General features: G+C 36.4%; 1 protein-coding gene across 1 annotated transcript in view; it reads left to right on the forward strand.

Annotated features, from left to right (window-relative positions):
• The window catches only part of IL1RAPL1 (interleukin 1 receptor accessory protein like 1), a gene marked incomplete at its 5' end in the record, with an annotated part of 983,085 nt that extends 973,569 nt beyond the window's left edge, over nucleotides 1–9,516 (forward strand). The window contains 2 exons of the mRNA XM_084259235.1: nucleotides 8,012–8,182; nucleotides 8,614–9,516. Of these exons, the coding sequence (XP_084115361.1) occupies nucleotides 8,012–8,182; nucleotides 8,614–9,332 (890 nt within the window). The 3' untranslated portion in view covers nucleotides 9,333–9,516. The remainder of the gene's footprint in view (nucleotides 1–8,011; nucleotides 8,183–8,613) is intronic.
• Nucleotides 9,517–19,150: the final 9,634 nt, after the last annotated feature.

The following is a 19,150-nucleotide window of genomic DNA, read 5'->3' on the forward strand; positions in this document are numbered from 1 at the left end:
TTGTTGGGCGTTTTGGTTTGTTGTTTCCCTCGTCTCTGCCGGTCGGAGAGTGCCGCCTCTGTGGGCGGGGGAGGGGAGCAGGGTTCTGCGCTTCCCTCCCTTCTTGTCCTCTTTTATGGCAACTTTCTTCTTCGGGCAGTTTGCTGGAGTCGTCCGTTTATCTTCCGTGTCCCAGTTCTCACTGGGACCTGCCGCTTTTCCTCCCTATTAACTTTTTTTAATGGGAGATCTTACTCGCAGCGTCTCCTTGCCGCCATCTTCCTTTTCATTTCAATTGAAATCTTACTGTTTCCATTAAAAATGTTCACAGTGGTAAGGGAGCAGGATCTTCCTCTCCTTTTGTTAGAAGATGTCCATGCTTACTTCCCCGACACAGGACTGCTCTTCTTTGTAGTCCTATCAAAGGTGGAGCCATGCTGTGATAAGAGGCAACTCCCCTGACCCCGAGTCTCTCCAACTCTCCGCTAGGAGGAGACACGCCTTCCAACCTCAATATCTAGATTTTAGAACTGGCTTTTCAAATAAAAAATAAAACAAATATTTAAAGAAAAAACAAGGTTGAAAGTTAAAAGCATATATTTGTATGCTGATAAACCATAAACAAACAGATAATCACCTTTTAAGGGGAAATTCACATTGTATCATTGAGCCCTCCTCATGTCACATTTTGGTAACCCATTTCCTGAATGATGTGATGACCTCTGTCACTAGTCACTTTCATGTATGCAACTTATAAATATTTGTGAATAATAAAAAATAAATAAATGGCCAGCTGCCAATAACATCTGACAACTATTCAATAGGGGTTTAAAGATTAAAAACTCCCTAAAACCCGAATGTCAATCTCAAGCCATTTATATGGTCAGTAAATCTCTCTCCTACCCCAGATCCATTATAGCCACTGCCCTCATCTTGAAAAGGGAGTCGTCAATATTCATTTTCTTAAAAACTGCATTGTTCAAAAAAGAATTCAATGGATCTTTTAGCTTCTCAGTCCTAAAGAGCATTAACTGATACCCTCTCATATGTCAAAGAGAAAAATACATTTATTTATCATTTCTCAAAACCATTCTTTCATTCCTGATACAGTGCCATATTTTTCTTCCTTCATCAAGATTCTTAATATTTTAAATTCATATGCTTGTTTCTTTTTCTCTCTTTTTATTGAAGAAAGTTAGTTTACAACACTGTATAGAAGTCAGGGGTATAGTTTCTAAACTGAGCAACCATTTATATCACACCACACCAAGAAATGGCATTACTGGCTCATATGGTAGTTATATTTTTAATTTTTTGAGTAATTTCCATGCTGTTTCCCATGCACCGATTTACATTCCCACCAAAGGTGCATGAGGATTTCTTTTTCTCCACATTCTCACCAATACTTAACCATTTCTTGACTTTTTGATAATAGCCACTTAAACCTGTGTGAGATAAAATCTCATTGTGGTTGTGATTTGCATGTCCCTAATGATAATGGGTACCTTTTCATTGTCTGTTGGCCATCTGCATGTCTTCTTTGGTGAAATGCTGCCCATTTGAGATGTGCCCATTTCTTAATCAAGTTGTGTGGTTTTGTTGTTGATTTTTTTATATACCTTGGATATTAACCCCTTATCTCATATATCTTCTCCCATTCAATACACTGCCTTTTCATTTTAATGACAGCTTCTTTCACTATGCAAAAGAAATGCACAGTGTTTATGTATCCTACATAAACACTGAATTTGTCAATTGGTACTAGTTCTAACAGTTCTTTTGGTGGAGTCTTTGTAAGCTTTTCTATATTTAAAATCATCTTATCTGCAATAAAATTTTATTTCTTCCTTTCCTATTGGTGCCTTTTCTTTCTTTTTCTTGCCTAATTGCTCTAGCTAGAACTTCCAATACTATGTTCGGTAGGAGTGGTAAGAGTGGGCAGTCTTGTCTTGTTCCCAAATTTAGACAAACATTTTCAGCTCTGCCCCATGGGTATGATGTTAGCTATAGATTTGCCATATACTGCCTTTATTGCTGTAATATGTTCCTTCTATACCCAATTTGTTGAGAGTTTTTGTAATGAAATTATAAATTTTATCAAACCATTTTCTGAGTCTGTTGACAGATCTATATGATTTTTATCCTTCATTCTATTAATATGGCCTGTAACATTTATTGATTTGCATTCCAGAGATAAATTCCACTTGATCATGATGTATTATTCTTTTAATGTGCTGTTTAATTTGTTTGAATTATTATTTTATTAAGAATTCTTGTATCTATATTCATTAGGTTTATTTCCTTGTAGTTTTCTTTTTTTATAGTAGTTTTATATTTTGACTCTGGTATCAAGGTAATACTGTCTTCATAAAGTGAGTTGAGGGCCTCTCTTGTGGTGCAGGGGTTAAGGTTCAGGGCTATCAAGCTATTGCCAGCCACTGCAGCTTGAGCTCAATCTCTGACCAGGGAGCTACACAGATGGTGCAGCAGACCTCTCCTGCCATGCCCGCTGCTCCCCTCAGCAGTGTATTTCAGTAGATCTGCCTGTTCTGCTCCCCACTCTGTCTCTGGTGAATTCTCTCACCCCTTGCCCCTCTGGCCTACATGCCAGGTCTTGTATGCATAAATAAATAAAAAATAATACATACATACATACATACATACATACATACATACATACAGCTGAGGAGTTTTCCCTTCTCTTCAGTTTTTTTTTTATTTTTATTTTTTTTTTTTTATACAAGAACTGGGTACAGTCAGAAGTGCGGGAGGGTGAGAGAATTCACCAGAGCCAGAGTGGCGAACAGAACAGGCAGACTGACGAAGTACACTGCTGAGGGGAGCAGCGGGCTTGGCAGGAGAGTTCTGCATGCCATGTGGGACCCTCCTCAGCGGCCGGGGATCGAACCAGCGCTGTAGAGGCTGCGGGCAGCTTCACAGCCCAGCGCTCAACCGCTGAGCCACCAGTGAGGCCCCTCCTCTTCAGTTTTTTTAAATAGTTTAAAAAGGATTGGCACTAAATTTCAGTATAGCCTTCTAGTTCTTGTCTTTTCTTTGTTGATGGCTTTTTAAAATTATTGTTTCAATCTTTTTAGGTATCATTGGTCTGTTCAGGTTTTCTAGTTCTTCATAATTCTGTCTTAGGAGGAGGTTATATGTTTCTAGAAATTTATCTGTTTCTTCTTCTAGGTTATCCAATTTGTTGACATATGATTGTTCATAGTAGCCTCTTAACGATCCTTTGTCTGTGGTGTCACTTATAATGCTCCAAAAATTATATTGAATTGGTTATTAGAAAAAAAGGAAGAAGCCTCAGAATTGATTTTGAATCAGAAAACACTGATGAATTTTGTATACTATCTGGCATGGTGTTTACAGTCTAGTAAATTTCAGATTAGGAGTTTTCTTCTCATGGTAAATAAATGCCTAGACCGTTACTGCACTGACAGACTCTGGGGAAAGAAATTAGATATCAATCAAGTACCCCATTAATTTGAGAATGCTGCTGCAGATGCTGATAGGGGGCTTTTTAGCCACATTTACTACCCAGATAATCTGCATGTGAGCAACTCCCTTTTATCTGAGAGATATTAGTTAAATGCCATAAGTTTGTTCAGATAACATAAGGAGAGAGAATACTGAGACTATAGCACCCATTTCTGAGTTTCATTTAAGCTTCATGTAGATACTGTATCTACTAGCTTAGACAAAAATCTACCCATTTTTCATAGACATATAGATTTTCATTGATTTCATTTGTAATATGTACCTTCTATGTATCTTGACCACTTACCATACCACTGAGGCTGGAGTTTTTAGATTTTGTGGTGATCTGATCAACTACCTGACAACTGGTTGCAGTCCCTTGATGCTTTTGAGACCACTGGATGCCTACACCCTGTCCTAAAGCAAAGTTCCTGAAAGTGTGATCCTGAGCCAGCAGCAGCATCTCATAAGAGCTTGCTGTAAATAAAGATTTTCCAAATGGACTCTAGACCTACTGAATGTAAGGATCCCACAGTCTATATTTTTACAGGCCCTCTGAATATTATTCATGCTCAAGTCTGAAAACCATTTTTCCAGAGGCATTTACAAGTCTCTAAGGTCTGGAGTCACAGTGTGAAACTATAGTTCAATATTGTTCCAAAGGAGCTTTGCTAAACTCTGACCCTATAGTTTCTAGTAACTTCTAGAGGAGTCCTAGCAGCATAGACTCTGTATCACCAAAGCTGTCTCTCCTGGGAAATCGCCCAGCACTTAGCCTTATTACGTATCTGAATAAAAGATTCTATAGTCAAAGAAAGAAGATAAGATGTGAGCACAATAATAATATGCATGTGAAAAGGGCTCACGTCCAACTCAAAGAGATCAGACTCCAGTTAAAAAGGAACAAATTGCAGTTTTAGCTGTTGGTTTTTGGGGGGTGTGTGTGTGTGTGTGTTTACAATGGATAGCCATAAATATTTCTTGAGCTCCATAAACATAATTGGTAGGAACTTTGGAAAAATATTTTTTTGACTCCGCAATGTGGGCCAGTAGGAAACGGAATTAAAGAGGGAAGACTCACTAAAACATAATTATAGCAGCAGGAAAATAAGTAGGGCCTAACCTATGATGGAAATGGATCCAAAGGATTTTTGCCAGTGGAGAGTTTTGAGATTATTGGTAATGACAAGAGAAAAGTGGGACACATCTAAAGTTTTGAGCCTGAAAAAGAGAGAATGTTATTAAAAATAAAGTGAAAGATGAAGAACAGTGTTTGAGATGAGAAAACTGTCTTTGTGAGCACCTTGAATGTTAGGTACATGCTAAACATACAAATTAGGACTCCAAATTACAGATAGAAGTGGGAGACCATGAGAGTTCTTGAGAAAGAAAATAGTATTGGACACACATATTAGGGCAACATCTACACAGAAGTGATCTTTGATAGTAAAGGGAAAGTGGTCGGAGAGAAAAATGAAGCAGGCCACAGAAAAACATCTTGAGAAATGACAGAGTTTATGGGGTGGAAGAGAGATGTCTGTGAAAGAGGAAGGGGAAACAGAAACAGACAGTGCATGTAAAGCAAAAGTGATATCCATCTGGAACTTACCAACCAATTTTCTGCATCTCTTCTGAGTCACCAGCGTTCTGTTTTTATTGATGCTTGTATTGATTTGGTTTTCAAATATTTTTAACCCTAAAGAAGACAAAGGGCCACAAATGAGGGTCTAGTCATTGCACATCCCAGATTTGGGAAAACTTCAACACTTTATAGTATTTTGTGGCAATCTGGAAGAGACCACCTCTTCCAGTGGTCTTTTCAGTGAAGAAAGTGAGGAAAGAAACGAGTAAATGCATGAAATCATTCTATAATCCAGTCTGGAGTAAAGAGTTTTCCCTGTGTATTGTGGCTCCCGTAGTACTCTTAGTAATATGTTTATCCACTAAAATGAACTGCTGACTTCTCCACAACTCCTACTGGGCTGGAAGCTACTGACCAATATTGCAAAGGAAGTTTTTTTTTTTTTTATCTCATAAGGATATGGCATGTGAATATCTGATAAATGAATATTTTAATGAAATATTAACTGGTGTGACATGCTACTTTTGTAATGTGCTATTTTCTACTCAACTAAAGTGTTTACATCACCAAAATGTTTCCACTATAGACTGTCGACTGCCAGATGTACATAGACATGCTAGCTACAGCAAATATAATTATTATTTTTGGTATACAACTATATCCTGGTTGAGGAATAAAGAAAATATCAGGTACCAAAAATATGACACTCTTTTCTAAAATAGTTTTCCTGAAATCTGCTTTAAAAAAATTCTCCCATGGCTAAATATTTTCTTCCAAGGGATCCTGTAATAAAGCTGTTAGCTTCTTATATACCTGCATTAACTCTCATTTTTTGAGTTTTCCCTAACAAGTTATAATCATAGAATGACTTATAGATGGCTCAATATTATCAGACTATTAAAGTGGACATATATACACACATGGGTATCAGGAAGTGAGCTTTAGTGTCCTTAAAGTCAAAAGGAATATTCCGGAGTCAGCCAGAGCAACAGTGAAGAATGTTCCTCTGTCTTTCATGTTTGATACCCCAAAGGTTTTTAACTTTCTATGTCAAATGTGAAGCTCATTTTGTTCTGAAATTTGTGATTCTTTCAATTCAACTTGATCTAGTAATCAAGTAATACACTGATATTTGTCAGGGAAAGCAAAAAAGAGAGCCAAAGATATTGATATTGGCAGACTCAGCATCTTGACAGTATTTTGAATTGATGTGAATTGTGAAATCTGATATCACATCCTGAAATGGAAATTGATAAATGAGAGACTATCTAGAAGATAAATGATTTTTTTGTTCTTAGAAACAAGTAACAAACTGGGATATTTATATTTAAAAAATTAAGATAAAGACAATGCACAATAATAGTCATCAAGTGAAGAATTCTCATATAAAAAGGAGGAAGAATGAGGACAGAAATCAAATTTTAGGGACTCCTCTGGTGGCGCAGGCAGTTGAGCGCAGCGCTGTGAAGCTGTCCGCAGCCTCATCAGCGACGGTTTGATCCCAGCCTGCCGGCGAGGGTCCCACATGGCTCGGCAGACTGCTCCTGTCTCGCCCGCTGCTCCCCTCAGCAGTGTATTTCATCAGTCTGCCTGTTCTGTTACCCAGTCTGTCTCTGGTGAATCCTCTCACCCTCCTGCGCATCTGGCCTGTACGCCTGTTCCTGTGTAAAATAAATAAATAAATCTTTAAAAAAAAAGAAATCAAATTTTAGAACAAGTTCCATTCATTAATATTGCGTTTTTTTTGTTCTGTTATTCAAACCGATTAACATGATGAAAACACGCTCGGCAATATTTTACATGTAAGATCAGTGGAAATCAGTGTTTTATGTTTTTCTGTAATAATTCAGTGTAATAATATCCTTTTTTAATTTGTAAGAGTTTATTTGAGCAAACACCAATTCAAATTGGGCAAATCCAAACTAGTGGCTAGGACTGCTCCTTACAAAGACTCTTACAGAGAAGACACAGAAGCAGAGCAAGGATATTATTTGATTGGCTGTAGCTTAAGTCTTTGCTTGATTTTGGAAAGCCTAGTTGGCTATTGTTTATTGTTCTTAAGTTTCATTTTCTCAGACACGAGTGCCTTTATGATGGACTTTAGCTTTAGTTTCTGTTGGCTTATATAGGTTGCCAAGGTTTAGAGTCACATCAGTCTGATGACCTTCTTGTTTAATTACTTGAACATTCTGGACCAGGTGAATGCAGCTCAGGGCTTTTAGACTTATTTGAGGATAGGGCAGGAAAGCCCTTTGCCAAAGGTGTAAGTGCAATCAGTCCCCAAATCCAAGAACAGGCTTCCAGTAAAAACTTAACTGGTTTTATTTTCTTCTTAACAGAAAATCAGCACAGCACTGACAGTCTAAAATCAGTCCTCTTCAGTCAGCCAGGTACAGTTTTCTCCCAACAGGGTAAAATGATGAAAGGCAGGATTATGTGTATGATTAGAGTAAGAACATACTATCTAAATAGTGGCTTACATAGCTGTCAAGATTCTCTATGACTTGTGCAGGAAAAAAAATGTTGGCTGTTAACATTTCATTGTTCTTTCAATTTATTTTTCTACTACTGTCTTCATTACAACAACAGCAAATGGTTGGGTACTGGTAGTGACTCTAGTGTGAAAAAAATACTTTTGTAGAGGTTTAAACCTATAACACCCCCCCCCAAAGATTTAACAATATAAACTAACTTTACCTCAATAAACATCATTTAAAAACCTACAAAATTAAAATTGAAATATTTGTAGACTTATTAAAAAGAAAAAAATCTAACCCATTATGCCTCCAAATGAGTTCCAAAATATAAGAATTCTTAATGAGAACTAATGAAAGCTGCTTTTTTTAGTGTCCCAGAAATGGAAATGTTGGAAATGTTTATGAAAAGAGGTGACTGTTTCCATGCCCTGTTGTTTTCATTGGAGAGTAGTGAGTGAGTCTTTACTCTGTAATATTTCTTTGACAGACAACAAGGATTATGATGCCTACTTATCATACACCAAAGTGGATCCTGACCAGTGGAATCAAGAGACCGGGGAAGAAGAACGCTTTGCTCTTGAAATCCTACCTGATATGCTTGAAAAGCATTATGGATATAAGTTGTTTATACCAGATAGAGATTTGATCCCAACTGGAAGTAAGTTGATGTTTTCATTTGAGGTATGCATAATCTTGTGTCTGTCTGTGGTCCTACCATTTTTAGGCAGAATTTCAACTTTACTCCAATTCAAACAATTGTATCTCTCAGCTTCTCAAGAAAGAAATGTGTTTATATGAAACTTAATTTTCGATACCTCTGAGGAGCTACTTCCATTGCTGTAGGAAGCATCTCATTTTATGATCCTCAGCATTGAAAAAAACCAAATGAGACATTTGAGCCTGGGAAAAGAGATTTCTAACATTGAAAAAGTGAGGGCCAGACTCTATTCAAAGTGATCATTGGCTGTTTTCATCTTATAGTGTTACCCAACTCACACTGCCACTTAAGGTGTGAAAGAGAATCTACCAGGGCTTTCTGGACCAAATGTTCCATCCATTCATTCTGATGAAACCTCTTCTCTTTTATAGCATACATTGAAGATGTGGCAAGGTGTGTAGATCAAAGCAAGCGACTGATCATTGTCATGACCCCAAATTATGTAGTCAGAAGGGGCTGGAGCATCTTTGAGCTGGAGACCAGACTTCGAAACATGCTGGTGACTGGAGAAATTAAAGTGATACTAATTGAATGCAGTGAGCTCAGAGGAATCATGAACTACCAGGAGGTGGAGGCGCTCAAGCATACCATCAAGCTCCTGACCGTCATTAAATGGCACGGACCAAAATGCAACAAGTTGAACTCTAAGTTCTGGAAACGTTTACAATATGAAATGCCTTTTAAGAGGATAGAACCCATTACACACGAGCAGGCTTTAGATGTTAGCGAGCAGGGGCCTTTCGGTGAGCTGCAGACTGTCTCGGCCATTTCCATGGCCGCGGCCACCTCCACAGCTCTCGCCACTGCCCATCCAGATCTCCGTTCCACCTTTCACAACACCTACCATTCACAGATGCGTCAGAAACACTACTACCGAAGCTATGAGTACGACGTACCTCCTACCGGCACCCTGCCTCTTACCTCCATAGGAAATCAGCATACCTATTGCAACATCCCTATGACACTCATCAACGGGCAGCGGCCACAGACAAAATCAAGCAGGGAGCAGAATCCAGATGAGGCCCACACAAACAGTGCCATCCTGCCGCTGTTGCCAAGGGAGACCAGTATATCCAGTGTGATTTGGTGACAGAAAAGCAAGGGACAGCCTGTCCCTAGTTGCTTGAGTGGAGTCTGCAGTCCAGTGCCTGGAACTAAATCCTCGACTGCTGCTGTTAAAAACATGCATTACAATCTCTAGAACACGAGGAAAAACAGGGTCTTGTACATATGTTTTTTGCAATTTCTTTGTAGCATCAGTGTCTTCCTGTTTTACCATGTCTCTTGCCATTACATTTTTTGACTTTGTTTTATATGTCATTGGAATTTGTAAATTTACATTTTTTTAAAGAAGAGACTTATGTATAGATAGAAACCCCTTTTTTGCTTCATTAGTTTAGTTTTAGGATGGGTTTTTTATTTCCTTCTCTTGATTTTGTTTTGCTTTTAACATTTCCTTGGGGTGCTTGGACAAATCTATCCGATGGGACAAGGAGCACCGGATCCTCTCTTGGGTTCTGCCTAGGATCAGCAGGGCCATGTGGGGCTCAGAGAGCAGTGCGTTGAAGGCCAGCATTGCCACTTGGGGGGTTAAAAAAAAAGATGAGAAGAACACTTGTTCATAGGAGGGCCCCGCCAATCAGAACCCTGAATCTCTTCCTTGTCCCGCCTCATTCCCCACCTCTACCCTTCTAATGGTGGCATGATGTGTAAACTCTGAGAAGGGGTGGGGGTGGGTCTAACTGTCTTAACATTTAAATCACTGCTCGTCAGAATACACTCCAGACCCAAAAGTGTGCTAGTCACGTGACGGTGACCACTACAGAGTGCTGAGAAGATCAAGGGCATGAAAATGGGGGAAAGAGTGTTGTTTCTGTTTCTTAAATGAGTTGATGTACCCTTATATAAATATATATATATATATATATATATACACACACACACACACACACACAACAGGACAAAAGAAACAAAAAAAAAAACTACCAAAAAAAAAAACACAAAAAAACACAAAAAACAAAAAAACTAAGCCCTATATTTGATCACTTCCTGGAAAGGCATGAATGTGTTTGTGGCTGTTTTTGTTTAATATTCTACTTCCTCTTTTCCCTCTATAATTTTACTGCAAATGAGATTATGTGCAAATGCCAGGCAAGTTAACTCAGAAGGGTGAATCAACACAAGTCAAAATGAAATTTACATTGAAGGCTTCCAAACCAAAGGGAAGGACAGGATGTGTCATCAAATATGTTTTTTGTCACCTTGTATTATACAAAGTGTTATTTTCTAGAGTCAGAAAAAAAACCTGTGAAACTTATTATGGGGTCCCCTTGTATTTAAATGTTAATTCGCTGTATTTGATTTTCAATGCTACATTCAGAAACAAGTGTTTGGTTTCAGTTTGTGAACATAAGCAACACTTATTAATAACAGTGTTTATATAAGAACTCAGGAGGTCAAACATATGAATACCAACAGAAACCAGTATTTTCAAAATAAACATTATTTACACAAAATAGTTTTTAAATTAGATGAGAAAGTGTTTAAAGTAATTAATTTTACTGTAAAAAGAGTGCATTTTATTTTACTATATAATTCTATCTTTCAGAAACAGAAAGCTAATGCTCCCAGGAAATCCATCCCTTACTACTAGCTTTATGTTTGAAATCAATCAATGACATAAGCAGTTAATATATATTCATGTTGAAGATGATGTGAAATCAATCAGAAGGGAACTTGCAGAAGACAGAATTGTTAAAAGGAAAATATTACCTAAGTAGCTTTTAGTTTAAAAAGAAAATCAATGTGATGAAAACACCAATAATAGAACTTACACATTACTTTAGTGATTCACGGTAGGAACTTCCATTCCAGTCATTTTCTGTGGGCTTGTGTAGTGACTATTGTATGTTTGGTTTGTTCCTACCACCATATAATGAGTAAACAATTCCACAGCTTTGGTCACAATACTGTAATAAGGTGTGAGTTGGCCACAAAAAGAACATGTAAACTTCAGTATGGTTCAGTGGGGAGGGTCAGATCGAATTGCAAATGTATGAGAGATGAGTATGAGAATTTTGTAACGATGCAAAGATCTGAGTATCTGTGTGACAAGGTGAAGGATCCTTGGGATGTGCATTGATTTTTATTTGCTTAAAAAAATGTTTATTTCCCTGACAATTCACCTGGGTCATTCTCTGCAATCTGTTCTTTATTCCTGTGTTCCCCTTGGGCCTGTGTCATTTTTTCACAAACCAGAACTGAAACTGCAAGGACACATAAACTTTACGGTCAGCTTTGCACATTGAGTTCTTTTCAGAATCCAAGAAGGCCATTGTTTACTTTGTGCTATGGACACCTGTCAGGTACTGGTGGCAGTGAATCTCATTGGACTGGATTCCAGACTCCCCAGTGCTCAGAAAACTGTAAACATGGCAATGGCCTGGTTGATTTCTTTGTTTTTTTCATTTTTGGTTATTTTTAAGTGCACGACGGAAGTGTGGAATAAATGTAGAGGAAGTAATCAGATCACAGTTATATTTTAGGCATCCATAGGTATTAATTTTAGCTGCATTGGGAGTACATTTTTTGTTCTATTTTTAGTGTAGATTTAAGCACTTTGAATAGCATGATTCAGGGATTGATGGGTAATCTTTGATATTCTCACAACTTAAGAAACTTTTTTCCTCTATGCTTTGTCATATTTTTAAAAAATAAAACAAATGGAGAAGAAGCTATCTATGGCTTTAGAAACATTCCTCCCAAGTATTCCTCTATCAGCTCCATGTGAGAACAAATGAAGGAAACTCTCATGTGTCCACGTGCTCTATGTTTAACAAGTTATGTTAGAACTCACGAGAAAAAGAGGGGAAACAAATCTTTTCCCTAGTTACTTAGTTTTCATCCTTGTCTTTATTCGATGGGGGCTACGGGGCATAAGAATATCCTAAATGTGCAAACACAGCGGAAAGTATGAATATATTAGCCAAGCTGAGGGAGAGAGTGAGCTTCTGGGCTTGGACATGTGTGATCTTTGGTACTGCCTGTTATTCATCGATCACTGCTCAGACGCTGAGTGACCCGTTATAGATTCAAAAGTCCTTCTGGTTCTTTCCTGTAACCTCCACTTGCTGCCTATGAGCATCCTACCCTTTACACTGGTGCTCAAATCTTTGATTATTTATTTTGTAATTCATTCCTTGGGTCTCCTATGGGCAGAGAAGAAATGTGCCTCTCATACAGTCAGCTGATTTACCTTTAGATCTAGTCTATGAAATAAATCCAAGATACAATGAGTTAAGAGACCTGAACCTACTGTATTTCTATAGCTAAACATCTGACTGTTCAGACAGTCAATAATTTTGTGTTTATTACTTTCTTCATAGTATATGTATTTGAACCCTATTGACGTAATCTTAAATACCTAGATACTGGTTTCTTGCTTATTTCATTATTATTTAATATTTTATAACAAGAACAAATATTAACTGCGAGACAACCTCTAAACTCCAAGTAAGTTTGTTGATCCTAGAATAGTCATTAACTTTGACAGATACCATTTATGTAAATTAAGATCACCATTTCCAGAAAATCATTAATTCGTACATTCGTAAATTATTTCCTGATTCTGGAATGACACTCTAGTTCTCCTTTTCTGAGAAGTATTTTTTTTATGTTGTGTTTAATTTCTTTCTTTCTTAAATTTAGTTTGCTTAGATCATTAGTCCCAGAAGAAATTCAAAGGAGACCATCGGTATTGTACAAGTGAAATGACTGAATGGAACTAAGAGAACACAAACACGGAAGAGGAAAATCTGATTGTTTCTGATCTGAATTTGCTTGGCCATAATTCCCATGATTGTCATAGTTGATTAAGAGAGGTGAAGAATTATTAAATGGGTTAGATATTCCATCTATTCCCTATCCCTGAAGAAATTTTTGACAACATATACAGTAACTGCAGAGAGATGGTGCAACCGAGTCCCTTAAAAGAGGAACTTGTCAGTAGAAACAGCCTTATCATGAACACTTCCACTTTATGTTCTGAGCAAAGAAAGTAACAGTCAGAATTGATTATCCTTAACAATAGATCTTAATGTTGGGTTCAAGGATACCTTGGGTCTCTAAAAAGAATTAAAGGAAATAACAAAGTCCTTGAAATTCCAGATAAAATTGTGGATGTGTGCAAAACTGTTCTCCTGGGTGTGATTTTCAAAAACATCCATCACTTAAAAGGCTGTTGATGTTCAGATTTAGAGCGTAGTCTCAGAAACTGACATTCAAATCAGCTACACCATTATGCAGGCACTGTTATAGCTATTATTCTTTGCCTTCACTCATGGAAATTCAGGGGATGATTATTGTTCTTTTAATAAACAGAGGCAATTCCTCTTCCAACAGGACCCATCTTTGTGGGAGACTTGGCTTGTAGTGAGGAGAACCTTATATGGTGCCAAGCAGCTCATGCCCAGATAAATGAGAATGAACTACTCTTACTATGACAGCTTATTCATTTCTTAGTTTGCTCAAAAGGTAGTTTGGGAAAGAAGTGAAATCATGTAATTTGTCACAATGCCTTATTTCATTAAACTTCTTTATAGCGTATGTGTAATCATGTGTCCTTCAACAAAACTTAGAAAAATTAAGCCAGTATAAGAGTAGAAGAAACAACCATTTGACCTGTGTGTCCAAAGAGACCCAGTTTTCTTAGGCCAAAATTTAGAATTGGTTACATACTTGATTTCCAACAACTGTGCTTTACCAAGTTTCAGAATTTATGATATGACTTTGGGGCAATAGCAAGAATTTTGAGGGTAAACTGAAGTGAGGTGGTAGTTATTTGAAAATTTATGTTTTGCTTGTGATTGGCAGCGAGGTGAAAGTTTGTGCTATGTTAATAATTAAGATACTGTCACAGGAGCTATGATAATTAAGTTTGAGTAAAGTAAGAGAGGATGATGATGAGTTAATCCTAATCCTAATTTTATGTGTCTTGTCGTCATCAAACTTCAGTCACATGCGTAGAAAATGCCCAGACTAAAAAGAAGGAATTCAGCTCTAATCTTCCTTCAACTATCATTTCTTCCTTCCAGACTCAGAATACAACACATCTCTCCATTACAGACACATGTGATATATAAAAAAGAAAAATGTCCTTCTGCCCTTTAGTCAATGTTCCACTAAATAGTCTGAGTCCACTGACAACTCCATGTTTCTGAATTGTTCATCAAAGTAAGTAAAGTAAGGCACTAGTGTTTTTCTACCATTCACTGCCTTCATTGATGTAGACCCCAGGGTCCACAAGTCTGAAAATTATTCTCTTTCTAATTATCACTCTAAATCATTACATTATATTCCCTCCACTACTAAATGAATAGAAGCTGAAGAGCTGCACCCGAACTTGAGACTATTACATGTAATATTGATGTCGTGTAAATTTCAATCTTCATAGTCCAGATAACCTTAAGTTTCAAAAGGGCATGCTGGTCATTAAAAAAAAAAAGATTTATTGTAAAATGACATATTACATAGTGCATGAACCTGTGGCAAAGTAATTTGGATCTATCCTTACTAGTCAATGAGAGACTAAATTTGGGGAGATCAGATGTGAGTGTTTTAGGTTAATTCTCAACTGGGATGAGGACATCTTTATGTTATGATACATGGACAGTTGTCCATATTCCTTGCAGCATATGCTCCTGGTAACTAGAAACCTTAGTGTGTTCTTTCCACCAAAGTAGTGGAGATATGTTCATATAATCTGCTATTGAACTGTAAAAACTTTTACATTTTCAGAGTTTGAGGGAACCCAAACAGGAAAGTGAATTCAGTCATTTTCCTCTGCTGGTGTTCAAGTCAAATTTTTAACTCAGACACTCAGATATGTTCAACAGTCAGTAAAAAGTGCATTTTACATAGTGTTTCCCTTTAGTTTTGCCTATCCTCTTTGATTTTGTACAATCTAGAATGTATGTAACTCATGCGTAGGTGATGGAGGCGCTCCTTTTTTTCTTAGAATACTTACGATTATATATTTGGTTTGGCTTTGACTAGCAATAGGAAAATAGACAAAGTGTAAAAATGAGAAATTTTAAACTTGAATTATAATTTGTGTTTTATAGTCGTTTCATAAGTCTGTTGCTCTCTATATATCCTGTAAAAATAAATTTATATGTTACATAGAAATTCAAGAAATTAAATTATTTATTAAGCTACAAATGTTTCTTCTGGTTTCTAAATGATCATAGATGAAAATAAATTAAATAATGTGTTGTTGGATCATATGTAAGTACCTTCATTAATATGATAACTGTCAGACTTTTCTTTCCCTCTCTGTCTATATGTTTATCACTATTAGATTTAATTCCTTTTATGATTGTGAAGAAAGGGACTTAAGAAATGTCTGATGGAACAAAAAGAAAAAACAGGTCTAAAAAAACCAAATTCATTTATAATCCCTCTTTTTTTCTTTCGTACTGGATTATGAGAGGTCTGAATCACAAACTCAGTCACTTAAAAGTCATCATGTTAATGATATTTTCAAGGTTAAATTCTGCATTTTTTCCTTCATCTATTTCATACAATTCTTTGAGAAACAAATGAAAGGAATCATAACAAGTAAATCCTCTGCTGTTTCTCTTCCTTCCTTCTTGCTCCCCAGATATTTTATTCCTTTCTTTTTAAGGTACTGCTCACATAACGACCTTAAAATAATATCCCCTCAGGAAATATTTTAAAGTGACCAAGATCTTTAATCACCTATTTTTCTACTCCATTTGCACCTACTTATAGTGCCCCGTCTAAAGGAAAATGTTTTTGGCCTTATTCTTCATTTTATGTTAAATAGAAATAAACTTATTACTTATTTCTTTATGGGGGAGGGGAATGGTGGTAAATCTTTCTATTAAAAGTATAAAAGTGAACAACCATTAACCTTTTAGAATAAATGGGCTGTTTAGACAGAATTCATATCTTAGAACAGCCTTTTAAGAGGTACTTATCAAAGATGAAGCAGAGATAAATCATTGTGAAAATGCAAGGTAATTTTTTAAATGAATAAGGTTATTTCAGGTTGGATTTCAAAGTAATTAATATATTTAAATTTTCATACATTCATTTCTACCTCAGGATTTTCAATGAGAAAAAATAACTTCTACTGGAAAAGTAAAATGTTATATGGTTTATGAGTCAGTGAATAATTTACAAATTGTATTTTAAGTTGGGAATCACAGAATCTGACATATTAAAATTATCAGGAGAGGACTTTATAGTTGAAGAATATTTGGTACTATTTATGCGCCACACGCATACACACATATATACACACAAAAAGATAAAAATTCTCAGGAATTTTCAATTACACTCATATTATCCACAAGTGGTTAAAAGGCTGATACCCATGGAACATATTTCTAGAAGATTCCTAACTGATATCATGTATACAGATCCTGGAAAAACAGAAGCAAAATGAGGCAAATATTCAGAAAATTAAAATGGTGAGCCAATCACTCACTACTTACTGTGGGATTTTTAGCACTGTGAATGGTGTTAAGAGTAAGTCAAACAAATTCCTTGACCAAGCTTGCATTTTCAATCACTGTTTCATGCACAGTAATACTGATGTGTGTGGGGAATGGTGGGATGAAGTTCTGAAGGATAGAAAACATCTAAACTTGACCAATAGTTTAGTCAATTGTTCGCCCAAATTAAGGATTTTTATACCAGTGATATGTCAGTTGGTTTTAGATGGTACACAGAGGGGGAATGGGGTTGTTGGCATAGTTACATATTTGATTTAAAATGTGTTAGGACTTAAAAAAACTTAATACATCGAACTCAACTTTATAAATACTATCTCTGGTTCTGCTTGCATGGTAGAATGATGCATATGTGATTTCAATTTTTAAAAAGGGTAAATAATAGTGTAGGAAAGCTGATACAGGGCCAAAGTCAGCAAGATGGCTCATGAATGGCTGCATTATGAAAAAATTGCTAAGACAGTCAAATTTCTAACTTCTGGAGAAAAAAACTAATAAACAGAAATATCCCAAAAAATAGAGAGCACAAGTACATGTCAACCACCTACTTAAAAGACAAATAGAACTATAAGATTATGGAAATCAATACCTGGCTTAAATTAAGCAATGAAATATCTCAGTTCTTCTATTGTCCTTGGCAATAAAGAACAGTTTACACAATTAGGAACTTGAAAGAAAAACTGGGTTCTAAGGGAAATCCTTTCTCAGGTAGCCTCAGCATTTCCTAGATGAAATGGGAAATGGATTGCTAAATATTATAACCTATGGACAAAAATTATGATTTTGAAGGGATGGTGACAGCAAGCTTTGGCAAAGTGTGAAAACCTTCTTTCATGGTGTCCTTCTAATGGGTCTCCTAGTAACAGTCCTTAGACATGCCTGCACATAGAATCACCTGGAAAGGTTTAAAAAGTTCCAAAGTCTCATCAGATGAAACTAGTCTGGGGTTTATCCCTCCTATTAATTTTGGTTTTTTGTTGTTGGATTTATTTTTTTAACAAACACTCCAGGAGATTCTGTAAGACAACCAGAGTTGAAAACTATAGAAGCCAAACAGGTGGGTCTTAAATTCTAGGCTTCAAAAGATTGCCTGGACAGATTATTAAAAATGGAAATTCAGGTTGAAGTCAACAGGCCCAGAATCTACTAACATAAGAAGCTTCCCAGGGTTCTCATGTACAGCCCCCTCCCCCCAGTCACTCTTGGAGAAATGCAGGTATAGGATACATTGTTTCTATCATTGCCAACTGCTGTCACTCTTTGGATATAAAATCAAAGTTTGCAGTGGATGAATGTCACCATAAAATGGATCTTCCTTTTAATTTTTTTAACAATTCCTCCCAATTTGTTCATCAGAACTTACAATGAAGAAGTCCTGGAAAAAACAACTATATAGATGATTACACTTTATTTGTGAATATCTCAAAAAGAAAGGAAAAAGAGCTAGTCGAGAAAAGTAAGTCCAACTTTGTTATATACTTTTAAAAAGTAATTGCATCACTGTAGACGAAAAACAGCTAATTAATAATTGTTAATTAAAAAACTCCTTCTAAGAGAATACAAGTCTACTGTCACTTCTGTTTCTGTTAAATAGCAAAATTAGATGAGAATACCAAAGATATTGTATTAAATAAATGTATTAATATCAAAGTCGTTAGGTTTATTTGGACTTAAAAATTGTTTTTCACATTAACAATGAATCCATCAAAAGATAAACACTAGTGAAGAGATTTCCAAATGTCCTTTAGCAAAAGAATCATTTTTGCATTTATTAAAGGCACAGCTTACTGACTCACACTCCAAAACAAGCGAACTCCTAGAAAATTTTAAAATCATGTAATTTGGAAAACCTTATTCTAGTGAATGATGTAAAGTCAAAGACTACATTCATGCGTGCAAGTGAATTTAGTTAATTGTATGTGAGATGATAAGTTAAATGCATCATCTTGCATTATTTCAAACCAGTTGGTTCTTTATTTTTCACCTCTAGCACTCATTCTGACAATATATTTCCATCCACATTTATTTATCTCACTGTGCTGTGGATGTCCTGCCAGAAATGATTGCCAGTGGTGAGGTTACAAGCCTTTGCTTCTGACGAAGAATGTCCTATTTGATGTCTGATTCTCACAACTAATCATGCCACTGATCATAAGTGCACATTTCAAGGACATGGCTCCTGTGAGTTAAGAGAAAATATTCTTCAACCTTCTTCCTGGAAGAATCACATCAAAGACTTTCTGGAGAATTAACAAACGTTTTTCCACCCATACTTAGTGACTTCCATGGTCACGGTAGGCTCTCTTAGCATCTAGAGATTTATAACATTAGAACACCAGAACACCCCCCAAATAATATTCAGCTATAGAAT

The sequence above is a fragment of the Talpa europaea genome (assembly GCF_964194135.1).
Source record: "Talpa europaea genome assembly, chromosome: X".
In the NCBI taxonomy this organism is placed as follows: domain Eukaryota; kingdom Metazoa; phylum Chordata; class Mammalia; order Eulipotyphla; family Talpidae; genus Talpa; species Talpa europaea.